We start from the raw sequence: 27,595 nt of genomic DNA, 5'->3' as shown, positions 1-27,595 counted from the left end.
GCTGTGGATTCTCACTTGGTTTTCTTCAACCTGAGTTCTATAAGGGATGGGGAATTAGGCTCAGAGGATTCAGAGACAATGTTACTGCTAGGTGGATCTGTAGCTGGTTGATTGAACGAACCCAAAGAGTGCTCACTAAAGGTTTCTCGACATCCTGGGAAAAAGGGACAAGTGGAGTGCCCCAGAGTTCTGTCCTGGGCCTATGTTGTTCAGCCTCTTTATAAACGACTTGAGGGGACGCTCATCAAATCTGCAGATGACACCAAACTGGGAAGGGTAGTTAGCACCGCACAAGGCAGAATCAGGATTCAAAATGACCTTAACAGATTGGAGAACTGGGTCCAAATTAACAAAATGAATTTCAATAGGGACAAATATGCAAAACCTGGGAAGGTTTCGTTTTTCTTCCATATTTAAGTAAAAAAATAAAAATAAAAAAATCCCATGAAATCAGACTGCTTTCAGAGAACCACATGTGCAGCTATTCATCATAACAGCACCTAAAATTCTCCCTGTGATATAGATTTTGCAAACACCAGAACAGAACATTTTTATGAGAATGGGGACTGCAATTGCAAATAAATATTTTAAGGAAAAAGGGCCCCCTCACTCAGTAGCTTACATCTGCCCCCACCCAGCAGTTTTTACTACAGTTCTCCTATTGTGAGAACTACTGGAAGGTAAAGAAGTTAATATCTAAAGCAAATGTGGTGGCAGTTGTGCGCTTCCAGTTGTTGCTGGACTACAATTCCCATCATCCCAGACTGCTCGTCATGCTAGCTGAGGCTGATGGGAGTTGTAATCCAAAACCTCTGGAGAGCCACAGGGTTTCCCAGTACTGATCTTATGGCAGCCAGCCTAGCCTATGCAAAGCCAGCTAGAACTTCCTTTTCTTTTCTTTTCTTTTCTTTTCTTATGGCTGCAGCACAAGAATTCATTTCTTCTCATAAGAACAACTTCCCATTATGAGAAGCTGATCATTAAAGAGACAATGCTGAACTCGTGCAGAGTTAGAATTGCTACTGCCTTGAATTTTTTTGGCAGACAATGGCTGAAAACATGTGAATGGCAATCATATGACTTCACTAGAAACCCGTGAACTAGAATTGCATTTTATCTCTGATAAACAACAGCGTCTTGGGCTAGGCACAGCATCATGTGATAAAACCACACCGAGTCCACAGGGTTACAACATCTTTCTCAGGCAAGTCACACTGCAGCTTTCAGCTGATGTTGAAAGTTTTCTTAATAACACTTGGTAGCAAAGCATATATATACATATATATATATATATATATATGAGAGAGAGAGAATTCCTATGATGGCAAAACATTTTCCTCAAGCTAGCTAATCGAGTCTATGCACGAACCTCTTATAAGCTTCCTACACAGCTTTCTTCAAAGCCACAGCTGAACACAATGTCTTAAGAGTGATCATTTCCTGATTCAAACACTATGGAAGATTATACCTTTGGCCTTTACAGTAGAATGCAATGAACTTAAGGATCCCGTGGTAAAAAGAGGTCAAATGGTCACAATCTTTTGGATGCCAACTGTCAGCAGTCTGCCAGCAAGCAAATCATTTGCAAAATGCAGAACGCAGACAAATTTTAAGACGTGCAATTTTAGAACCCAGCATATGCTGAAGAGTAACCTGCTGGACACCTAGATCAAATATCTGAGGTGTCCCTTCTCCTGTGTGAGTTTTTTCCCCCTCTGGATTTGAATGTCAATGAAATACAAGATGTAACAAGCCACCAGATATTATGCAACAAAGGGAACTGGTCGACTTGTGTTCCCGGCATAGCTCAAGTCGTGCTTCCAACATTGTAAAAGAGATTACAGAATAAGTGCAGCGCATAAAAGAACGTTGGAATCCCTGTCCCCAAGAAGAGCACGCATGTGCCATAAATAAACCCCGCAGGCACCGTCCTGCTAGCACCATCTGCCGTGCCCATTGAAGCAGCAGCACAAGGAGGCTTGCTGGCGATTCCATTGCTACACAGCTGGGAACTCTAACTCTGGTTAGCTCCGCTGTTTGACCTCAAGGCTCTCCTCTGAGACAATGCTTTTTGATGGCGAGACCCTGTCCTTGTGCACTTTTGGCAGCCAAAGAGGTCAATGGCAGTGGCTATTCTTTGTTCTCCAGAAACCGAAACCTTACAAGGGAGCAGTCTTGGTTTCAGGCAGGTCGCCTAAAGGTAAAGGACTCAGCCAGCATATCCCATTTCTGATCCTATTAGTAATTTAGTGTTTGGTGTACAGTGTTCACAACCATAACTGCAAAGCATCCGATTAATCTGCTTAAAATTATGGCCTGCGACTCAGTGTTTAGGTTGACAGAGTGTTCAATATGTTCAAACTCTGTTAAGTGTTGCCTCATCCAAAGGGTACTGTCACAGACAGTTTGAAGTCAGCCCTTCTCTACTACATCTCAGTAGTTTTCCCCTCTGTTTTAGATCCTTCCTTTTCTTCCTTCCCATGCCTAACCTTACTATCTGGATCAAGTCCCCCTTCTAGAATATCTCTAAGCATCCACTAAGCATTCCCACTGTTGCTATCCAATAACAAATGTCAGCCCATTGGCACTTTCTACTACAAGCTTGCTGTAACCTATCACCTTGCTGTAGGCCCATCTTTCTTCCATTAACATCTCCAGCTTAAGGTTCTTGGCACAGGGGCCACATGGAAGGCTGATTAACCCTCTGCATGCCAGCAACAGTCATGGCCCAAGTTGCTGCAAATAACTCCTTCTCGCACACAAACACCGCAATTGTCAAACACATAACACATATAACCTCCCTCTATCACACATGCAGCACACACCCTTGTCACAAATGCGGACTACACACAAATACAGCCACACGGTTCTTTCTCACTCACTCACTCACTCACTCACTCACTCACTCTCACACACACCAGACATGTACCACATTCATCTCCATCACAGTGTTAGGCTTGCTATAGAGAGGACAATATGGAGGACAAAAGCCACACCTGGGCTTTGGCAACCAATCCTTGAACAGCAGAGACAGCAATTTTCCTCTGCATCACAGTGCCAGGGTGAAGGGAAACTCTCCTCCAACCTACTGAAGAGGTAGAGAGGAAGATGGGGGCTGGAGGGCCACATAAAATAGCTGCCCTCTGGACCTCCCCTGCCCTAGACCATGGCATGACCTCTGACTTGTGCCCTGAATATGGACTTGGGCCAGTCATTAATGACATATTTTATTCATTTATTCAATTTACCCCCCACCTTTCACTGATTCGTGATTAAGCATAAAACACACACAAGAAATCAAAATGTTCAGTAACATAAAACTGCTTTTTGTTTTGCTGTTGTGTTTGTAAGCTGCCTTGAGAGTTTGCAAACAGAAAGGAGGAATATAAATGCAATTTAACTCATTTTTACTTATGTCTGGACTGCTAAACTCATATTTTTTTTCTTTTGCCTGGAGGATGATAACATAGGTGGGTTTGAGTCTGCTTCTGGTAACTGTTTATGAATTACAGCCAAAAAGGCAAAACAAAACAAAAGCCAGTAACACTTTCATGAGACAAAGATAAACAAATATTTATACAAACCAAATTTACCCAGACCTGAAAAATACATGCATCTAACAGAAGGCAGGAGTTTTAATTTCATAATGTTCATTTTGACAGTAGCAGTTTATAAATAAAGGGTTTATTAATGATTGATAGGTTGCCTAAGAATGTTTCTGACATGCATAATCATTGCCTTGATGTTGGATGGGCTGACTTCAATCTTTCAAGGTTAAAGCCCCCAAACCATGAATCTCTGTGGTCTAATGTTGTATCTTAAATGTAAAAAACAAAAATACCTGTTCAGGGTCTCTTGATAATAAAGCACAACTGATGAGTGTTTAGTTATCCTGTCTAGCCTCCCAAACACCTTAATGGTGCCACCTCTCTTCCTTCAAATTCCTTCCCAAAACCAACCTTTTCCGTGAAAGCTTTGTACATGTATATGAAAGTATCACACATTCCTTCCTTATTTAAGCCTGATTCCACTTTTCCTTCTCTTCTGCTGCTCTCCTGTGTTGAAAATTAGTTTGTAAGCACTTGGGGGGCAGGGATTATTGTACTCTGTTCACTAACGTCACTGAATAAATGAATGATGCTCTTGCTGCTGCTACTACTGACAACAACATTCATGCTTAAGACTGTAAGAGCCTTGCTAGATGGATCAGACTAAGGCATAGCTGTCAACTTTCAGATTTGAAAATAAGGGATCAGCAGCCTCAAAAATAAGGGACCAGCAGCCTCACCTATCCTGGGGACAGTCTACGGGATATCTAACAATCTGGGATAGCAGCGGGAAATGGTGCTGGAATAAAGGAATTTCCCGCAAAAAAAGGGAAGGTTGACAGCTATGGACTAAGGTTCACGTTGCCAGCATTCTTGACAATAATTCCAGCAACCAGACTGGATAGCTCAGATGGTTAGAGTATGGTGCTGATATTGCCAAGGCTGCAGGTTTGATCCTTGTAAGGGACAGTTGCATATTCCTGCATTGCAGGGGGTTGGACTAGATGATATTCAGGGTCCCTTCCAACTCTACAATTATATGATTCTATGAACCAGCAGGTAGTCACCTGGAGACTGGCCAATGTTCAGGGATGCTTGGAGTTGTAGTCCAGCAAAATCTTGAGGGCACCAGTTTGGGAGGAGGCTGACCAGGATGGCAGAGATATTGTAACTCTGTGTCAAAGCAATTCACAGCGCAGGCCCCAGAAAGTCAGGAGTAGCAACTCCAGATGAAATTAGAAGCCGTTCTTGATCATACGTCTATGTAAATGTTTGTGATCTTAAGAGATATTTTCATTCTGCGCACATGGAACTGCCTTTTGAAACATGCCAACATTTAAAAGGTACAGCGCATGCTTTGACTGCCACACTAGTGTTCTTTTCAGCAGAACTGTTTGTTATCAAGAAGTGTTGACAGGCAATATATTGCGGGTCTAACTTTCTTTTGCCTGGCCTTCTCCTGAGGCCATGTGTCCCTCTAAGCAAGAAATTTCACGCCAGCAGGAGTGGGGAAGAGGACATGGCCCTCTCGTGTGTGTCTGTGGGCGGGCAAACCCTACACAAATACATGCTCTGAAAATCAGCTGATTCTCCACCCGTTATGGTGGACAGCTTTGTTCAAGTCCAAACCTTCCATGTTCCTAAGCCAACAAAGCCGACACTCTACTGGAGAAGGCCAGGAGCTATAAATCATGCTGAGACATGTGGGGGTCAACAGGCAGAAGGCATTGAATTCTAAAACCCAGCTAACAGATGCTCTTTTCACAGTGAGAAAACGTCTGTCCCACACAGTGTTTTCTTGCAAAAGGGCAAAAGTGCCGTGGGATGCAGCTAGCACTTTGTGTATGCCGTCAAGTGAAGGAGTCATTTGCCACTTTGCTAAGAGATGAAATATAACAACTTCACTGTCTATAAAGAGATAATGTCTCTGCTTCGGAAATGTACTCTGCAGTTACTTACAGGTAAAAGGGCTCAGTATGTGGCTAACACTTATTTTAAGGCCCGGGGCCTTGCATGTGAAGAGATGCCATCATTGGAATTCCCAGTAGTAGTAGTAGTAGTAGTAGTAGAAGTAGTAGTAATAATAATTTATTATTTATACCCCGCCCATCTGGCTGGGTTTCCCCAGCCACTCTGGGCGGCTTCCAACAAAACACTAAAATACAATAACCTATTAAACATTAAAAGCTTCCCTAAACAGGGCTGCCTTCAGATGTCTTCTAAAAGTTTGGTAGTTATTTTTCCCTTTGACATCTGGTGGGAGGGCGTTCCACAGTGCGGGCGCCACTACCGAGAAGGCCCTCTGCCTGGTTCCCAGTAACTTGGCTTCTCGCAGCGAGGGAACTGCCAGAAGGCCCTCGGCACTGGACCTCAGTGTCCGGGCAGAACGATGGGGGTGGAGACACTCCTCCAGGTATGCTTGTGAGATAGTACAGTACATTTCCACACTTCTTCAGTACCTCCCTTAAAAGTATTTTCTTTCTTTAAAAGATCGATCTATACATCCAAGTAATAGATTCAATGTTTCCCAAGCTGATGAGACAGGGGAGGTGGGGTGATCAAATAACGGGTGGGGAGAAATGCCGGTATAAGGGAGAAGATTGGAGGAGAGACAGAATCTGGTTCACACTTAACACTAAGCCAAACCATGGCTGAGCTTGAACACATGTATGAGTTCCCATGTGACCATACCTGCTCCACTCTTCCTCCAGTCCTGCTGCTGCTGAGTTGGTGTGAGCTAAGCTAGTTTGGCTTAGCATTATGTCCAAACCCAGGCTCACGGTTCATCTTCCTCAGGAAAACAAGGAGTGGTAGGCCACAAAACAAACCTTAGCTACAGCTTGTGATTTAACTGGGGGCAAGATAAACAATGGGTCAAGGTTCAGATGCAATGCTAAGCAAAACCATGGCTTAGCTCGCAGCAGTGTGGTGGTGGCAGGACCAAAACAGCCACAATCTTCTCTTTGGGAGGCTGCATATTTGCTTGTTCATGTTAAGGCTCAGGTGCGCAAAACCTTTCTTAGCCTGGTGGACCAGATCTTTATCTCTACAAGCTCCATGAACCAAGTGTGGAGGCCACACCTTTCCCTGCCTCCTGCCTGATGTCACATATGATGTCAGGGGTAAGGCAGGCAAGTGTGGTTTGGGGAAAACAGCATTGTGAGGAAAATTGGGCCCACAGTCTGGAAGTTCCCCCGGCCCAGTGCTAAGCTGCAACTTTTGCTAAGCATTATGGGAAAACTGGGTCAATGCATAACCCTCAAGCATGCAAGTGTCCTAATAATCGTCTATACAGCAGTGCTGGGGTACCTGTGCCCTGCCAGATGTTATAGGACTCCCATCAGCCCCACCCAGCCAATGGTCATGGATCATGGGAGCCGTAGTCCAACAGCACCTGAAAGATCTCAGGTTTTTCTCTGTTGTTCTACAGTACACCAGATTCACCCTCACTGGAATTATTTTCAAACTTTATTAAATTCTAGCTTGCCAGAAGACGAGTAAGGGAATAAATAGAGTAGGCATTTTCACCATCTAGGCTATTCCTAAAGCTACAGGCAAAGGAGAGATCCTATGAGAGGAAATATGATATAACAAAGGGCTAGGTTAAAAAGAGGGGACTGCTGTAACAGTAAAGCAATTAGGAGGAACAGCTGAAGCACTAACGCACTGCAAACACAACGTCTTTTTAAATGTAGCATTTTGAATATCTCTCTTCAAAGCATGGCTACTGATGCAAATAATTTATTATTGAAGCCTGCATGAATTAACTTTGCATTGCATTTCAGGGGGGGTGAGTGGAAAGGGCATTCATACTAGTGTGAATATTGCTTACCGAGACGGATGAATCTTCAGTTCTCCTCTTAGCACTGGAGTCAAATAAAACATTTCGCCCTCTTCTTTCACAGTCCTGGTACACAATTAGTCGGATCTGACTTGGATCAAACTCCGGCAAAGGCCAGCTTTAATAGGGAGAAAAAGTGAGAGAGAGTTTCTTATCTCTGTGGCTTTTACAATAGAGTTTATTAAAAGAAGTTTCACTGACTTTATTAAGGGGTAACAACAGGTAACAACAATATACATAAAATGCAAATTTAATTTGTGTAAATATATATCAACAGAGAAACCTCTTCATCCAACTTGCACAGTGGTATAAATAAATGGGTGTAACTCGACTGGGAACATTAATCTTTGCTACAACGTTTTATTTTTAAAAAAATCAAAGGTACTTCTAATCCTAGTCAATACACAATGCAGAGTATGATTACAATGTTTGCATTAAAAAGCACCTAGTATAACGCCACTATTATTAGTGGAAAGGGAGATACCAGATCAGAACAATGCAATGTTTATGGGGAAGAAAGCTACAGGAGGCTTTGGCTTGTCTCTGGATTTTTATAGTTTATACCATCCCACAAAGAATTCATCATGATCATGGGATTGCCATGGCTAATCAGTTCCTGTTTCATAGACATCTGAGATATCATTTTATCACCACATTTATAAGAGCACAAAGGCTACTGAAATCATCTCCTGCACCTATAAAAAGGAGGGGGGGGGAATACTCTTCCTGGGACTGGAATATTAGATGCTTAAAAAAACCAAAACTTCGGTCGGCTCCCGTGCGGCGTGCTAAACCAGTGCGGAGCAGAGCGGGGACCGCCTTCCGTGACGCTGGCCAGCTTCCCATTGGCTGCAGGAAGCTCCTGCAGCCAATAGGAAGATGCACATGCCTCCTCCGCACCAGAAGGAGCGCCGGAAATAGTGTTTGTGCATGTGTGTGTGCGTGAGCACTGCAGCCCACCGCGGAGTCTGCGGGACCATGAACTGGCCCAAGCCACAAAAGCTTTGCCGGCCCCTGGTCCAGATCAAACACAAAACTAGGGGTGGGGAGCCCTTTTAGTGCACTGGAGCAGGTGGTTCTCTCCTGTACCCCTTACAGGCCAAGGTTGCTGAGTTTCAACTACCTGACGTCACAATGATACCAGGTGACCTTTTTTGCCCGAAGGGGTCTTCAGAAACCCCTTCTTTGTGCGGTGCTTTGAAAGGGGCTTGGCAGGCACTGCCCATCAGTTGATCAGTAGTGTTTGTGGACACCCTTTTGGCTGAGCCAGGTTTTCCTCTATAGGGGAGGTAGAGAGGGGTCGGCCACAGGTGCAGCCCCAATGCCGCCTACACAATGGGGGTGCAAACTCTGCAACTCCTCAACATTGGCCTCAAATACTGAAATTGCCAGAGAGAACAAATGAAAGCAAAGCTGAGATAACCTTGGAAAACTTTTTTAACAAATAAAACGTATGTTTAGATTCTCGCCTGAACTATAATCCCTGATATATACAAAGTGGCCCAAACTCTCTTATATATCCGTACTTGAAGTTAGCTTGGTATTTCATGCAGTGCTTAAGTCACCTGCATAGATGTGGCATTTCTGCATTTAAACCCATATTGTTTTCATCTTGCAATTGTTATTAAACCAACAACTCTACACCAACCCTCCCCAAACAAATCCTTTCATTTACCTAATTTGCAATAGGCCCACCACCCCTTTCTTTAAGACATGGTTTCCATTTAGTAGTATTTTGACATCTGACTCTTGACAGCTGCCTGGCAAGGAAGAGCAGAAAGTGTTCCAGATCTTTAGGGAAGTCTGCTTATAAAAAGCTCCAAGAGCAGATTACGTGCTAAGAGGAGAGTGAGCTAAATATATATATATTAAAAACCCTGCCGCATTCATCAACATTTGATCAAGGTAAAATGAACCTGTTTATTCCTCCATCTGAGCACATGCTATTTTAACTATCCTTGAAAGGCTTTGGTGTGTCTCATAAATTACATTTCATGATTGACCCGGCTAACTATTATCAGTGTTACATAACATGTCTTCCAAAAAATATTCCTTGGCAACTGGGATTGAGAGAAAGTGGAGAAGATGAGCTCAGGGAACAGGTTCAGAGCAACAATCAGTAAGACACAGGCACATTGAATCCACACATTTATCCTTCCAAGAGCCAACCATATATTTTTGCAGATATAAGATGTGTGAAAAAGATTTTGCATGAATCATAGAATTGTGGAGTTGGAAGCAATCACAAGGGTCATCTAGTCCAGAGTTCCCCAAACGTGGGTCTTCAGCTGTTTTTGGACTACAACTCCCATCATCCCTAGCTAGCAGGACCAGTGGTCAGGGATGATGGGAACTGTAGTCCAAAAACAGCTGGAGACCCAAGTTGGGAAACTTTGAATTGTATAGTCCAACCCTCTGCAAAGCAGGAATTTCAACTAGATCACACATGACAGGTGGCCATCCAACCTCTGCTTAAAAACTAAGAAAGGAGAATCCACAACTTCTCATGGGAGTCTGTTCCACTGTCAAAGTTGTTCATAGGACTTCTAGTGCAAGAAACCTGCAGGGCAGCAGGTTGGGGAAGGCTCTTTTAGAGAATCAGGCACCATTTTGTGCATGATGGCTAGGTTACTAACTACTACTACTGTGGCTTGTATTTCTTTTATGGGTAAGATGAAGAAAAGGGCTTGAATGGGCCATTGGACTAGACCAGTGTTGTTGTTTTTTCGGGGGGGGGGGGGAATCAAAATGAATTGTACATTCTGAGTGAACTTCAATGAATTTTGACTCCTAATGAGCTGTTTATACTGTTTGGATCTAAAAACAATGGATCCACCCAAGAAAATATATCACTGTATCCAGTACCTATACAAATTGTCACATTATTTCATACATCTGGAGGGAGGTATACTTTATTATTACTTTGAACACCCAAGATATGAGATACGGCAAAACACTCTACGGCTGCCCAGAATCTGATGCTTCTGGGTACCTTAAGGATGGTTTGCTTTGTAGGAAATACTTAGTGTAGGAAGTACTTAGTCTACTTTGCAAATGTGTAATATCTAGGTTTTAAATTGCTTAACAAATAGGTTGGTGTTTTGCCAGCCCTACCTCAACACACTGTTGTTGCCCATAGGCTGAGATCGTAACAGTGATCGGGAGGTACAATAAACAGAGGAGGGGCTGAATGTATGTAATTAGGTGAAAGATAATAACCAGAAAATGAGTATAAAGGATTACATTAGAAGAAGTAAATAAAAACAAAAGGCCCTAGATTTTCTCTCCCTTGGTTGCAGGCAGTAAGGCATTTTGGAATGACTTAAGTTGTGTTCAGGACACTGTACACCATGCATTTTAAATAGCTGTGGGGAAACATCCTGTTCATGCCTAAGCATCTTCCACAATCAGCTGAGGACCAGATGTGACCTTGATCTTTGACTATTCAGTATTACAAATGATGTGGTTGATTGGTCGTACAGGCTCCATAAAGAAATCAGGAATGGCTGCCAATTAGCTGCTGAGCTAAGTTTAGGGTGCTGGTTTTGGTAAATAAAGCCCTATGCAGCTTGAGGCCAGGATAGCTGAAAGATCATCTCACCCCTTATTTGCGTGGCAAGGACCTGGACCCCAAGCTTCCCCGGAATAAAACACACGAAAACAAGGATATTGAGTTAATGGGATAAATAAGGCCACAACTTTATTGGTTACAGAAGTGAGCGGTATTGGCTTAGGCAATTGGGCGAAGCAAGACTATAAACTGACTCCTGCACGCCCGCAGGAAGTGTCGTTGAAGGGTTAACCACCGGAAAGAGGGAGCCCTCTGATGTACATCAAATGAGCCCCCCCCCCGGTCACCGTTAGGGATGTGTCTTTGCCCTAGCCCATGCCCAGGCTTCGGACAGGAACCACACCCCCAGATCCCTTTAATGGGATACCCTTACCATTGAGCGGCAGGTGGAGGCAACAACCTCCCCTCCCATAAAAGGCTTACTCAATGCCTAACCGCCAATCGAGCCAAAGGCTCGCCGCCAACACCCTCACACCTGCAACCAACACTTAATGCCCTCCTCGATATCGGCCAGCCATAATCATTGCCCATGTCAGAAAGGTGAACACCATCATCACGAAACAGGGCCTCCTGGGCCGGGGACCCTGCTGATGTGGGCAGCTTACCTCCACCCACTCCAGGGTCGCTATGGAGACCCAGTTCCCGCCCGCAAAGCAGCCCCTCTCTAATAGGGAGCTGACATATCCAATCACTGCACTCTGAAGGTGAGGGTCTCTTATCAGGAGTTCCATCCTGCCCAATTTAGGAATCAAGCCTTTAGCTTTGTGACATTGACTTTGACATCCCTTGAATATTAGGCAGACGTCTCTGTTGTCTTTTCTGCACCTACCAAATACTTTCTCTTTCGACAAGCCTTTTAAGTTGAGCTCTTTCTGAGTCTGTATCTATAATGGAATTGTTTAAAAGATGTTTTAGATTTTCTTTTTTTTATCACTTGTTTGCTGCCACGGACTCCTTTAGGAGGAGGAGTGGGATAGAAATTTATTCAATAAAAATAAATGACTAAATCTGTCTAGGCTTAGTAAGTGTCCCATTACACATTTTAGAGACGTGTCCTTTGGATACAACCATGCTTCTGAACAGGCATGCATTAGATCACACTGTTAATGATCTTTTACAATAGTCTTATTTCAAGATAAATATCACTTTCACATTAAGCACAATTTAAGAAGGATGTTGATAAGCTGGAACGTGCGCAGAGAAGGGTAACTAAGATGATCAAGGGTCTGGAAACCAAACCTTATGAGGAACAGTTGAGGAAGTTGGCTATGTTTAGCCTGGATAAAAGGAGACCGAGAAGAGATATGATAGCTGTCTTCAAATATCTAAAGGGCTGCCCCATGGAAGATGGTGCAAGCTTGTTTTCTCCTGCTCTGAAGGGTAGGACCCGAACCAGTGGATCTGAGTTACAAGAAATGAGATTCTGACTTAACTTCAGGAAGAACCTTCTGACAGTAAGAGCTGTTCCAAGGTGGATCAGACTCCCTTGGGAGATTATGTACTCTCCTTCCTTGGAGGTTTTTTAAGCAGAGGCTAGATTGTCATGTGTCATGGATACTTTGGTTGAGATTCCTGCATTGCAGGGGGTTGGACTAGATGACCCTCAGGGTCCCTTCTAACTCCACAATTCTATGACTCTATGATTCTAACTGAAGTCTATGACATCTGGAGGTTGGGGAAGGCTGTTCCAAAAAATAAAAATAATAAAAAATTAAAGCTATCAAACCACTATTCCCAACAGCATATCTTAACTAAAGTTATGAAAACTGCCAGGTGATGAATCACTTTAAACTATTTTTAAAGGACATCTACGCAAATGATATTTATAGTTTATGCCATCTTATCTGTTCTGCATGCCTTTCGTGTTAGCACCTTTCTGGAATGTTGATAGGCAAAAGCACACTGGAATAGGTTCCTGCTCCATTTCGTTTGGTACCCTTGCCCCTCTGACTCTTTCCAAGAGTCACCAAAGCTGTTCGCCTCAATGGAAAGTATAAGTGACATAATGCATCTAAGCACCTAGTACTGTTTAACAAGGGAAACATCCATCCACTTGCTAACTAATGATCAAATTACACTTCGGCTTATAGTATTTATCATTTGGATTATATTGATGTAGGTGCAATGATTTACACTGCATAGGAAACCAGCCAGCATTGGGCTACTGTTAGGATGATCTTTGGGTTGGAATTAGGAACATTGTAGATTTTTACAAGTTAATATAACGTAATATAAAGTTAATATAATGTGGAGGGGGGTTAGGATTAGAAATTACACATTTGTTAATGGTCATTTGTAGAATTTGTGACTGAAAGTATGGCAAACTGAGGTGGGAATAATACAGGCATAGGCAAACTCGGCCCTCCAGATGTTGTGGGACTACAACTCCCATCATCCCTAGCTAACAGGAGACCAGTGGTCAGGGATGGTGGGAGTTATAGTCCCAAAACATCTGGAGGGCTAAGTATGCCTGTGCCTGGAATAATACAACACTATAGCACATGGAAGAGTTGAATATCACAGGGATTGCTAAATAATCGGTTAGAACCCAACAGTAGATTATGAGACCTGTGGATTGAACACTTCCTCCTATGAAGGAGGGGAGAGGAATAAACAGTGACAAAACTCACCATCAATAACAGTAAGCCAGTAGTTACTAACAAATGTTTATGTTGTTTAAATCCAACTTCTCTCAAAAGGAGTTAAATTGTGCACAGGATTGTAGCATTGCTAATGGATTTGTAGCTCCCAGCATTGACAACGCCACCACAGCGTGTGATGCAATGGTTAGAGCTGTCAGACTAGGACCTTGGAGGTCAGGGTTCAAATCCTCACTCACCATGTACATCACTGGGTGACATTAGGCCACTCACTGCCTCTCAGCCTAACCCACCTCACAGGGTTTTTCTGGGGATAAAATTGGGGAGTGCATGCTAGCCACCTTGATAGCATTTGAGGAACAGCGGAATATAAATGTGGTTTATAGAAAGGTGAGATATAAATAAGACCTATGTAGTTGGTTGCGTTGAAATGCTGAGGCAGCAAGAATCAGGACCCGCAGGCCACAATCTGCTCACCAAGGTTAAGTACCCTGCCCCTATATGGTTTGCTACTGTGTGCCCATATTGTGGGCTCTGAACTGGGAAAAATAGTTCCCGTTTGCCTGGGAGAATCGGTGGACAAAGAAAGGTTAAGCCTTCGGTTGTCCCTCTAACTAATCTTCCCCTGCAAGTTCCAATCTACTTCTGCATTGCTATTATCTTGTCAAATGTGGCTTTATGTTCCACGTTTGCCAAGATAACACAAAGTTGTGGCGACTGTTATACAGTGTTAGAATCCAAAGCAGACTTGGAACAAAGTCAGCTGGTGACATTTGATCCTCATCTGAAACTCTTACAGTCACAGTGCCTGCTGGTTAAGACCTCTCCCACTTTATTGTCATTACTCTGTAACAATCACCTAGGAAGGAAACATTAGCCAGCACAATAATTTCTATATGGAGTCTCACGATGTCTGGGAAGCCTCCCAAATTTAGCGAGACCCGACTGCTTTTCAACAGTCTTCTCTCGCCTCCAAGGGAGGAGGATGTGACTCTCTCCAGCACCACAAAGACTCCCAACCTGAGATAGCTGTCGCAGGGGGCATGTGTCCCCTTTCTCCTGAGGTGGAACTAGGCCTGGATCAAAGTTGCAAAGCCAGTGGCTAACTTTAGCGCCCATAGAAAGGTCTGGTTAATTGTGGGGGAAATACTGAGTTAGGGGAAGAAAATGAAAATCAGTGGCAAAACTATAACCTGGTTGCTAGGAATCCTGCTTCACTTCTTGAAGACTTTTCTAAAGGCTAGAAATGAATTTGTTTTATTCCAAAGTTCATATTGGCTTGTAAAATGCTTGATTATTTTATGTAGGGCAGAGGTGATGATGGGGAAGGACATAATTCCTGTCTCTGCCCAGAGACAGGCCACTCTTGCATTCCACATGTATAAATCTAAAGTTACGAATGTGGTACCATCTTTTCCAGCTAATGTTTAATATTACACAAGCTTATTACACTTGTGCCTTTTAGGATGCAAGTGTAAAATCTGATCTGTTGGACTTGCCCATTAGCTTAGCAACAATTTGTAAAGACAGATGCACAAGTTATGGTCAAAGAAGCCTGGACTATGCGTATACTATTTCACTGCCACATGGAAAGAAATAATGCATTCTGCAGTAAGAACAGCAATAAAACCCAGATCTTATTTGCTGCCTGTAGAGTCTAGACACTCCTCTACCTTAACTTCTGGCTGTTCTCTACATGGCTGATTGCAAATGAAACCAACTTCAGTTTATTTTCATATGTATCTCCCACCTGTTAGTCCCTATTTTATTTTTGATAATTTGATTCAAAGTCAGATCTCTGTTCAGGTTTTTTGCATCCCTACTACGGAACCTATCCAAGTCTCTCTCTCCCCCCCCCCCCCCGCCACTCTGAGGTTAAATTTTCAATAGTCAGGTCTTCCTCTTCCCTGTTTTTGAAAGCAATATAACAGCTCTTGATAGGTATAATTAAATCATATATTGATGCTCTGACGATTCTACTGCTTTAATATTAAATGTAAAAACTTGCCGGGGGGGCATTATCCAGCCAAAGTTAAGTACTTTTTAAGTTTCATTAATTTCAAATGGGAAAGTGAACCATGTGCTTCAATGCCTCATAGTCAAATTAATAGGATTTAAACAGGTTTAACTTGGAGTAGAACAGGTCTTAGAAATTCAGATGGTGAGGTGTGTGTGTGTGTGTTGCGGAGCTGTTTTTTAAAAAGATACCAGCAAAAAAGCACCCGTCCCAATTTCTATGAGCTTTACGCAGATAAACTTTCACCAGTTGATTATTTTAGGAAATAATCCTTATTACGGAGGAAGTCCCACCTAAACAAGATTAATCCACCAGGGTTACAACCACTAGTGTTCCAGGCACCGTTTCATAATCTTTCTCTACAACACAAAATGCCTTAGGAAAAACGACAGATGATTATATACATTCATTTTAAAATAGTGGTGTAGTACAGAGCTATCCCCCCACCAAAGAACGTAATTATTTCTACAGTATAAAATAGGACAACTTCAAATATATACATATATTTATTTAGCAAGTCTGCCACTGAAAAGAATGCCCAGATCATAGTATTTATTTCATACCTGGGAAGCATCTTTCTCCCTTAAGCAAGCTCCACTTTTCGGAATCTCTATAAACTCCTGTTAGGAGGACCAGCTGCCAACCCAGGTTAATAATAGAAATGAACCACATTCATCCAGAACCACAAGACTGTCAGGTGACAGACCGAGAGGACTGAATTTAACTGAAACAAAAGATGTTCCATGCTGTAGCACGAAAAGGAGAGGAGGCGGCGGGGGGGGGGGGGAACGGGACACGAGGACGAGGAGGGCAGCCTTAATCTTAAAAGGCAGGATTACAAGAAGAGAGGAAAAGGGAAAAACCCTTGAAGAAAAGAAACAGGTCCCCGAAGCAGAATCCGTGCGTTTGCCCAAGGATCCACATATGAACGCTGCCTTATAGTTTCATAACCGGGACCCCGCCTTTCCATTCTGTTGATCAGTCCAGAATTTTACTACAGCAAACACTGCCTGTTTTTTCCAGCTCCTTTGTTTCCTCGGGGGTATTACTGCAGAGGACAGAAGATCAATCTAATTCATCAGCGAGCTAAGTGCCCCCTTGGCAGCCAATACAGACTGTACATGCCAGTTTAATCTATCCTCCTCCTTTGGCGAAACCGATATGGGTTGAGCCTCATGACCAGGGTCTCTTGGCAGCTGCGGCTGCAATTCCGCACCTCCGTGGTCCACGCTTGTCAGAAATTCAGACTGATCGAAGGGAGAAAGACAACAAAGCAGCCTCCTCTCTCGCGACCTCCCTCCTTTCCCCTCCTCTCATTTTCTACATTCCTTGGAGCTGCAGGATGCCTGTGTTCAACCCTTGCTGACAAGCTCAGCCAGATGAGTGGAAAAGCAAGCCCTAATAGCCATCATGTGACCTGGAGCTGTCAGTATATGCCACCTGGATCTGCAATGAGCTTGCCAGCCAATCCCGGCTCTGCCTTAGATACATGCATGCAGATTTCACCATGAAAATAAGGCCATTAACCCATGTGGGGCTCTTGTTTGGGTGTCTGATTTATTATTTAGCACGAGTGGGGAAACTCTGCTTCTGATTATGCCTTCTTCTTCAAAGCTCTGGCACAGACCAGTGCAGCATGCCAGAAAATTTCAATTTAAAGATTTATTATTTTTCTCTCCCATGAAATCTTCACCCTCCGGCCCTCCCCAGACTGGATCTTCTATAGGAACAAAGGAGGCACTGTTTGCTCTCTAACGGCTCATTAATATTACAAGTGAAACCCCAGAAACTGCCACACACACACACAATTGGATAGCAATGTACAGCTATAGACCCATTTAGAAATTGTGCCCAGCTTCCTTGCTGTAAACAAGGTTTCATAACTCCTCTTGGGGCAAAACACAAAGATAGAGGGAGGGCTGTTCTAGGAATGAAAAGCAAATCTTTTAGGCTTTGACTTAAAATCTTGGATGGAAGGAAAAGCGCAAGCCATGGGGTCCTGTGTGCTTGGCAGTACAATCCAACACACGCCTGTCTACAAAGAAGTAAGTCCTATTGAGTTCAATGGGGTTCACTCCCAATTAAGTAGGTGCATATGGGATTGCGGCCCCAAAGGTGGTATAGCCTATCTTTCCCAACCCTTCACATTTCTTTAACTATGTATAATTTCAAGAGACAACATGAAAAGGATAACGTGAGTAAAAGTAGTAATTCAGGATTGCTGGTTTTTTAAAGCTTGAAACGAGAGATTGTCAACAAATCTTTACCTTTCAAAGAAAAATATAATTACATTGTCAGAAGAAAAATCAACCATATGCTTTAATATAAATTGCCTCCTTAAAACACCCCCAAAATATTTGTAAACATCTAATGGGGGTAATTAAAGACATAATTAATCTGACATCCATTTTCGGAACTATATTTATCCAATTGGGTTAAAATACAATAAATCAGAGAAAAAAATTAAATGGCCATTTCTACCTCAAAAAGGTATTCTGTTAAATGTCAATATTTTCTGAGAGAAGCCCTCCTTAACTTTTTACACATTATGGGACGGAATTTCCCAGGAGTCTAACACATTTTTAATTCACTTCACCAGTAGTTTTCCATCTGAGAACTCTGTGTGTATTTGCATTATGCCATTGATGGAGTCCACTTCAAGGGATTTCCTAACTCCTTTCGTGAATTCCACTGAAGAACAGCAAGTGCCTGCAGAGAAGCCACATGGCCCAGGCTCCAAAGAACCATGGGATTAGTTTCTCACACAGAACTGGGGTTTGGGCATATCAAATAGCTCTCCCCACCATGCCATATGCCAAAGCGCTATTTGTTTGCTTCAGAGTTTTTATACTCTACCCTTCCTCCAGACTGGAGCACAGGCAAGCACGCCGCCTTGCTCCCACGATTGAGGGGGTCAGGGTTGCGTGACGTAAGCACACTGTGCGCACACACCGTGGGGTATGCCGACATCAAGCACACATGCTACAGGGCGTGCTAACATGTTGTGCGCACACTCCGCATCTTGTGCACGTGACATAAGCATGTCCCGCAGTGTGTGCACACAGCTGCCACAGAAGTTCGGGGAAACCCGGCCCACTCTTTAAAATTTTTGGGGAAGCCCTTGGCTCCCTGTTTCCCCCACTCCCCGATGGCGCCTATGAGCACAGGGCAGATTACAACACAACATACAATATAGGTTGCGTTCCATCAACCTTCTTTGGTTTCACCAATTTTTCCTTCCTTGATAATTTCCAAGTGTTATGTGATCTTTCACACAACGTAAAAACCACTTCTGGAAAACTAGTGGAAGTTTAGTGCTCATTTCCATGTTATTTGCTTCCTCTCTCTCTTTCTTCAACCCTGTTAACCAGGAAAATGGAGAGGATTTGCTGTGTAATTTCACATGACAAAAATTGGGGTGGTATTCCAGCATACAGTCCTTTCCTGCCATTTAAAATTTAGCAAAATATGGCAGTATATTGACCACATAGCCACAACACAACAGGTAAAAAGGTAAAGGGAACCCTGACCATTAGGTCCAGTCATGACCGACTCTGGGGTTGCGGCGCTCATCTCGCTTTATTGGCTGAGGGAGCCGGCGTACAGCTTCCGGGTCATGTGGCCAGCATGACTAAGCCGCTTCTGGCGAACCAGAGCAGCGCACGGAAACACCGTTTACCTTCCCACTGGAGCGGTACCTATTTATCTACTTGCACTTTGACGTGCTTTTGAACTGCTAGGTTGGCAGGAGCAGGGACAGAGCAACGGGAGCTCACCCTGTTGCGGGGATTTGAACTGCCGACCTTCTGATTGGCAAGTCCTAGGCTCTGTGGTTTAACCCACAGCGCCACGCGTGTCCCATAATACAATGCAAAAGACACTACAGAATCTGGGATAGATGTGCTAGCACTATAACCTGGAAAACAAACACAATAATTTCCACAGCTGAATGCACCCACAAACAGCAATATAGAATGAAACATAATAAAATTGTGCATCTATTATTATTATTATTATTATTATTATTATTATTATTATTATTTTAAAAGTAACACTAAGCCTAAGCTCCAGACAGCATCAACATAATCAGGTTTTTAAAAAAGACACCTGGACAAATACAATTTCGCCTGTCGTGTAAATCTAGGCCACATTCCCACCATACATTTAAAGCACTATGAATTGTAGAATAGAAAGGGACCGTGAGGGTCATCTAACCCGTCCCTCTGCAATGCAGGAATCTTTTGCCCGACATGGGGCTTGAGCTCACAACCCTGAAATTAAGAGTGTAGTGGTCTATGGACTGTGCTATCAATGATACCACTTTGAACAGTTATGGCTCCCCCAAACGACTTCTGAGAGCTTTAGTTTGTTAAGGATGCTCAGAGCTGTTAGGAGCCCCAGTTCCCCTCACAGAACTACAGCTCCCAGAGTTCTCTGGCCTGACTCAGCAAAGCTCATTCTTAACAGGCACAATGCTGCCAAAGGTTAGAAATGTTTAATTCCCAATGAAATCAGTGGCACACAGAAGTGTTTAACTTTGGCTGCATTCTGTTAGGAAGGAAAACAAGCACAGCCTATATTCAGCGACACCCTAATTGCTAAAACGAAACCCATGTTATCTGTGAGCATGTATCTTGCCCTCAAAAGATTAATGATGTCAAAAGTGACCTTTTCTCCAGGGAGCAATGTAATGGTGAGACGTTACTGAGCCCAGTGCATTATGTAAATATTTATTTACAGGAGTAAGTTTCCATATTACCTCACTTTGACACGCATAGACATAAAAGAGCTTTTTTTAAAAATCCAAAACACAACTGCTGTCTAGTAAGTGACCAGGAAACTATGTGAATGGATTTCTGCTAAAGCCTTAGGGAATGAAGACCAACCTCAAAAAAATGTAAACAGAGTAACTAACAGCAGAAAAGATGCAAAGGACATACAATTGTCCCAAAGAGTCTCCCAAATACCTAAAATGAGCTATGTGTTCTACCTGAACTTGAGAGTTCAATGGCCTTGCCCTATTCTGCAATCCCCAAAAGTTCAAAAAGCAGTACTGGGAAAGGTTGGAACTGAGTTATTTTCCTATCTCACAAGTTATCATTGGTGGATGCTAGAGAAGATACAGCTTTCTTTAAAGGTGTGTCGCTTAATGCTGCATCTGTAAGTCAAAGATAGATAATCTAAAAATAAACTAGCCAAGAAAGAATCTGACATAAAGTTAAGCCACACTGGAGCGCCAGTGTTTGTTTTGTATCCAGTTCCCAATTGCAATCTATTATAAATAGACACCAAACAAGCCTACATAATACCAACTGGTACTGCAAGACAACAGAGCATTTTCCCCCCAGTCGAACAGTTATTTTATTGTGCACCCCCCAGCTATTCAGGGAGCTGAATAATCTTTCCCCAGAGCTATTAAAATGAAAGTGTGAATAGTACAGTGTTGTGTGCCTTTAACGGAAAGATTTTTGGGAAGGAAAAATACTAGTGCAAAATTCCTCTTGGGTCATTCTTGCTGAGGTTGCTATCTGTGCATCTCACAATGACGGGGAAGAGGGACACCTTGCCTATCTCAAGATCAGATCCTGATCTTTCTTGTTACATTTTAAAAAGAGTGCGCTCATTTTTCTTTGCAAATTGGTTTTGTGTACAATTCAGGTGACTCTGTTTTAACTCATTGCTTGCCCTTCTGTTTTCATTTCCTAACCCGTTTTACCAGACAACAGTCACGCTGCTGGTAAAAATAAAATAAATATTTTGTTGAGAAACAAGGGCAAAAGTGGACCAAATGAAGATGCAGGCATAGGTCCTTATAGTAAAGGCCACTGATATGGCTCACCTGGCCCTCATTTGCACAAACTACTATTCTTGTTTTCATAAGCAACAATTTGCATAAATGAGTTAGTGGGGAGGCCAACAACGATGCCACCTCTTGATCAGAACAGAGGTTTATTTAACCCAGGGTTGGCACTGAGTGGACATGTCTTTTATTACTAGAATCCCAAAATCTATCAACTCCAGCCAGGTGCAAAAGATATACAGTACAACTAGATTTTTTTAAAAACAAAAACAAACCATGAGTATGCCTTTGAGTATATTGTGAACCTAAGAATTTGTTTTCAGCAGCAGAACTGAACTGGGCAAACATCTGATAGTGGCTTTCAATCCATCCTGCTCCAAGGAAAAAGATTTCATCTACAGTGGTACCTCTACTTACAGACGTGATCTGTTCCGGGGTACCACTTGTGCCCTGAAAAGTCTGTAAGTAGAGTTCTGATTCGCTGTGTGTGAGAGAGATAGATTGCTCCTGCGCATGCGTGAAGATAGCTCCTGCGCATGCGCAAAGCGGCGAACCCAGCAGTAAACACTTCTGGGTTTGCCGTGTTCGTAACCTGAAAAAACGCAATGTGAAGCAAACGCAACTCAAGGTATGACTGTATTGACCCTATGACAAGGAAAGAGGAGAGTACTTGTACTTTCTTTCCAAGACTGATTTGATGACCTGAGGCAGAGAGGGGGAATCCAGAGGCTTCCCTCTTGTTTTATTAACTCGGCCTGCTGAGATCATTGTAAGGATGTGCTTCTTTGTGGACAAGCATCTGCGTTTGTGCATTTCCCTGGGAATTGAGGGTGCATATGGAATGGACATGAAACGGATACGCGAGTGTGAAAATGTGCCCATGTTTGTGCCTGAAGAAATGCATGAGAAACATGCAATACTGGAGAAACAGGACCTTCTTGGTGGTGGTGCCCCAGTTCTGGAAATCTGCCAACATGTCACAGTGATTACTTTTATGAAGCAGCTTAAAAACACACTTCTTCATTTTTAGGTAGTGGTATAGTGGAGAGGGAAATGTTGGTGAATGCAACTTTGGGACCTTTTTTTTTACAGAGCAGGAACAACAAAGCCATCCACTGGAAAACCAGGGTAACTTGACAGTCCTGAATGCCTTTAAGTAATAACAAGGCTTTCACATTTTTCTGTGATAGATTAGCATGGGGGGAAGTCAGAATATGTGGGAAATAATCAGAGGCTAGATTCTTCTTCCCTTTTATTTGAAGGTGTTCCTATTTTAGGCTAGCAGCTTAAATAGTAACACTTATTTGAAATATATCTAATTCATAGCTAAAGGCTAAAGTCAGGTGTGTTTTTGGAGTGGCAGCAATAGCCTCCAGGCAGCATTGACGCTGCCACTTGCCAAAAGGAAGAGGGCAGAGGCTGTGGGTGAAAGATTAAGCTGGTGTAGCGGCACAGCCAATGTGGTGTGCCCTCTATTGTACCTGCGTGGCCCCAACCTCACTGCTGACTTGCACCTCCCCCTGCTAATCAGTAGTGATACCCCTAGAAGGTGGTTATTGCTGCAGCAGCTCCCCCCAGGTAAGTCACTTCTGTGCGTTTCACAGCTTGAATCTATGCAGTTAGAAGTAAACATCACTGATTTCAACAGGGCGGGAGTCTTACAGGAAACTATGCTTAGGATGGCTGTCATGCTGATCCTAATAAGTTGGGTACTGTGTATTACAATGGGTTGCAGAGTGTATGTGTATGCAGAGGAATCAATATTGCTGACTACATTTTTGGACTCTTCTTGGGGGCACATCTGTAAGCTCCTGCCCTACAAAATTTACCACCCCACCACTGCAGGTAGGACTGGGAAAGTCAAATAGCTGATAGTTCCCTGTGGGTGCCACTCTGTGGTCACACAGAGGACTTTCTCCTTCACCCTCAGAGTGTGAACTCTCCCTTAAAGCACTGTGCATTAACAGTTTTGCTTCAGTGTAAAAGCATCACAAAAGACGTAGACCCATGGAGCCCAAACCATGCAGCAGAGGTGGTCAGAACTGGAAAACCAACCTGTTTGCAGAGGGATAATTTTACACACCCTGCAGCACAAGATTTGATCACTAATCAAATCTTATAGAGAAAATTGCCTTTCCTCCGAAAGTGATCTGGCTTAATGGAAGCCTGTGAGCTCTCCTTGGCTGTAATCTCTACCCATATAATTGATTAAAGGGACTGCACTTGTGACTAGGTGATAATTGAGAAGCAAATCAATCTCCAGACAAGTATTTGTCAGTCAGATTTGGAAAGAGACGGTTACAGAGTGTTGGTAAATTGACACTATTAGAAGCACAGAATATGATACTAGCTCTTACATTTCAACCAGCACCACCAAACAAGAAGCAATATTGATGTTATTACTGCTACTGCTACTACTACTATTAACAACAACAATTCTCAACTAAAACTTGCCATTTTAAAAATGACTGTGGACATCAGTTGCCTACTCTGTTAAGTCGCTTGGATGTCAGTTGCCTGGAGACATTTTAGGTAAGAAGTGTCATAAGTCTAAATAACAACACCACCCCACATGCTTACCAAGCTGCAAAGGCATGAGTAAAGAGCAGCTGGAAAACAAGCCATGCTTTGGAGATGCAAGTCATGGTTTGTCTGATCGTCTGTGGGCCAACTTATGGTTAGCTAAACAAACTATCTCCATAGCTTAGCTTTATGGCCAGGCCATTCGTCTCTCAAAAAGCATCATCAACTTCAGCTTTATTGTTAAAGTTGTGGTTTCTCCCTTAAGTTCAAAGTATTGCTCAATACAAATTGGAAAGAAACACCATCTTAAAGTCTTTTCTCATCAAGTTTGGCACAAGACAGATTATAAACATGCAATCAAGTCTATGCTGTGCTCTTCAATTTTAAAAGCAACAATTAATGGAAGGTGGGATTTGAGTATATGCTGAAGATATATACATGGGTATATACCATACCCATATACATAGTTCGTGGGTAGGCAATCCAAGGCCCGGGGGCCAGATCTGGCCCAATCGCCTTCTAAATCCGGCCCGCGGACGGTCCGGGAATCATAGTGTTTTTACATGAGTGGAATGTATCCTTTTATTTAAAATGCATTTCTGGGTTATTTGTGGGGCCTGCCTGGTGGTTTTACATGAGTAGAATGTGTGCTTTTATTTAAACTGCATCTCTGGGTTATATGTGGGGCATAGGAATTCATTCATATATATTTTTTCAAAATATAGTCCGGCCCCCCACAAGGTCTGAGGCACAGTGGACCGGCCCCCCTGCTGAAAAAGTTTGATGACCCCTGTAGTTTATTGAAAGTATCCAACTAATAAAAGTGTATTGGTATCCTACTAAGGTTAATCAGACTTACATTTAAGTAAACACACCCCGCATTCTCTTCATAACCAGAAGCAGACACAAGTCAAGGACTAAGGTGGGTATGTCAATCTTGAGCCATGTTAATTGGATGTGTTTCGTTAAAATGTCCTTTTGGTTTTAAGGTACATATATGATGATGTAGTATCATATTTTCCCTCATCAGTTCACAACTTTTCCTTCTACACATGTACAGCTCTCACTTTCCTTAGGCATACATTTATGCAAATAAACATAACAAGCTGATTTGAATACTCCACTCTTGGTCCATCAAACCACATTTTAACAATTGCAAACAACCAATGGGACTGGACCCTTCCTTGCCCCTCATCTTGGCTCCCTCCTGCTGTTTGCTGTTACATCTGAGATGGAGAACTGTGGTTTAATGTCTATTTACTAACCAAGATCGTAAACTACAGCTTGAACTTAGTTTAAGATCTTGGTTGCTAAAACTGGCATCCACCTAAAATTCCCTTTCTCAGGTGCAATGAAACCAGATGTTTAATTCAAACAGGATGTAAGCACCATTGGAGGGAGAAGGCAAGTGAAAGGGAGGGGTGAAGAGGAAGCGTGTGGTCCCATTGCTTGAAATGGTTGCTAAACTACGGCCTAGTAAGCCAGGATCTGAGCACCCAAGTGTATGAACCAAGTGCTCTCCTATATAGTTGCAGTTGTTCCCATGATTAAACGGCCAGTTCTTTTTCCAGATGCTGTGGTCATGGTTGTTTTTTTAACAGTTGCCTCCCAAATTGTTTATCTTTGTGTGTGGTCAAAGAAAATACATGGTGAAAACCAGGCCACAATTCACTGACTGAGGACTGAGATAAAAGTTATTGAAAGCCTCCACTGAGAAAGCTGGTGTTTTTCTTCTACAGTGGTACCTCAGGTTACGAACTTAATTCATTTCAGAAGTCTGTTCTTAACCCAAAGCGTTTTTAACCCGAGGCGCCCGTTCCCTACATAGGCTTTCCACGGCCCCAGAAGCGGATATGCACATTGCAAAGTTCGCAACTCAGAGCACCTGCTTCCGGGTTTGCGGAGTTCGTAACCTGAAGCGTTCATAAGTAGGATGGTTCATAACCCAAGCTACCACTGTAGACTATTTGAACACTAACAGTCGCAAATTAAGTTTTGCAAGTCCCAGTCTTCAGGGCTGGGTGGAAAGCAAAAACAAAGCAGCAATCCAGCCCCTGTGTACCACAACTGTCAGAAATGCATAAAACATGCATTATATCAAGTCAGCCCACTGCTCCATTAGATCAGTGGCTCTCTAGGGCAGGGATGGGGAACCAGATGTTGTTGGACTCCCAATTCCCATCAGGCCCAGACAAGATGGCAATAATCAGGGATGGTGAAAGCTAGAGTCCAGAAGCATTTGGAGGGTTACAGTTTCCTCACTTCTGCTCTAGAGTTTCAGATAAGTCTTTTCCAACCCTAGCTGCAGTTGTCATGAATTGAAGCTGGAACCTTTGGCATGCAACTTTTGTGCTCTGCTGTTAAGCTAGAGACTTCCAGACTCTTTTAAACCACACTGGAGACACGGCATAAGTTCCCACAAGCCCACACTTAAGAGATCCAATGCAAGGAGAAACTCTGTTGTTTGTTTCTGCTTTCATTGCCATGGTTACTGCCAGAAGGCACATAAAAACTTAAGTGTGGTACCTGTAACCATCTGAAGGAGATGCCTGACTCCTTGGACCACATGGCTAAACCCAGCCTGCCCATCTCATCAGATTGTGAAACAGCTGCAAAAGTACAGCAACCCTGGGTTTAATTATATGGTTAGAGGCTGGAGCCAACCACCCATCTCCACTCATGTGGTTACAGATGTCACATAGTAATATTTGAAGCGACTTCAAATCTCTCGCAGTATTGCACATTGCAGAGAAAGGCAGGCAAATGGAATTCTGAATGGAATGCAAAACCCACCACCAATTCTCTGCTACAGAGGTCTTCAATATACATTACCTCCACAGTATTTCTTTCCCAGCTGATGGCACTCGCAGAACAACAGCCAAGGAAAGAGATTATATAGGACACCGAGGGAAATATGGGGCATGATGACCACTGGTTCATTGAGCTAGTGGCTGCAGGCATATTGCATACAATATGTAACTGGACCCAACCATTATGCATTCATAGGCACACCAGAGCTGGAGTGAGCATGAAAATAGTTGCATTGTCATGTGTCTGACCTGTGCATGCATGTGTTTATCTTACTTTAAGAGCCCGTACTTCAAGACACTGTCCTGGTGCAACCTCCTATGAACCAATGAGGATTTGCTTCAAGAACTTGAAGGCTCTTGTTTGCAGCAGGAGATGCTTGGGGGCAACTCATTTGGCTAAGGGGAGAAATAAGTAATCAAGGGCAAGCTTCTCCACCTGCTTTGCCCCAACCCTGCCTGGGAGGAGGATCTGCTACTTTAGTATTTGCTCTTGCTCTCTCAACATTTTTGTGAGGAATGTTCTTTGCCTTTTGGGCAGCAACACAAATGTACTTGGTTTTAATACTTATGAAATGCTAAGACTTTGTTTTGAATTTTTATCACTTGTATTGTTTGCCTTTCCATGTTTATTCTTTGTAGGTCCTCTTGGAGGTGGTTTACAATTTTTTTTTATAAAGCAGCATGGTTTTTGAAATGACCCTAGTTCTGCTGGAACTGGTGAATCATGTTTACTTTTCTGGAATCAATTCTCATTGGTACTAGACAGGGCAGCAAAATAGTACAGTGGGAAAGGTTCCTGGGTCCCTGAAACTATATGCAAGGATGCTCAATTATGTGGACTTTTCTGGCATTGCTAGATTGACCTTAGTTTTTCTCCGCACTGAT

At 43.0% G+C, this 27,595-nt stretch overlaps 1 protein-coding gene across 4 annotated transcripts in view; it reads right to left on the bottom strand.

Annotated features, from left to right (window-relative positions):
* Window positions 1-27,595, bottom strand: part of FNIP1 (folliculin interacting protein 1) — an 86,747-nt gene that overhangs the window by 41,015 nt on the left and 18,137 nt on the right. For 3 of the 4 annotated variants that reach the window (XR_013983434.1, XM_080997103.1, XM_080997104.1), the window contains exon 2: window positions 7,381-7,507. Coding sequence is in view for 3 of the 4 variants with exons in the window: in XM_080997103.1 (XP_080853229.1) it covers window positions 7,381-7,507 (127 nt within the window). In the remaining variant the exon portion in view is untranslated. Of the gene's footprint in view, window positions 1-7,380; window positions 7,508-16,140; window positions 16,953-27,595 lie in introns of those variants that run through there. The other variant, XM_080997105.1, reaches the window with a different exon arrangement.

Source organism: Podarcis pityusensis, assembly GCF_964106645.2.
Source record: "Podarcis pityusensis genome assembly, chromosome: 2".
In the NCBI taxonomy this organism is placed as follows: Eukaryota; Metazoa; Chordata; class Lepidosauria; order Squamata; family Lacertidae; genus Podarcis; species Podarcis pityusensis.
This window is presented reverse-complemented; position numbering and strand designations above follow the sequence as displayed.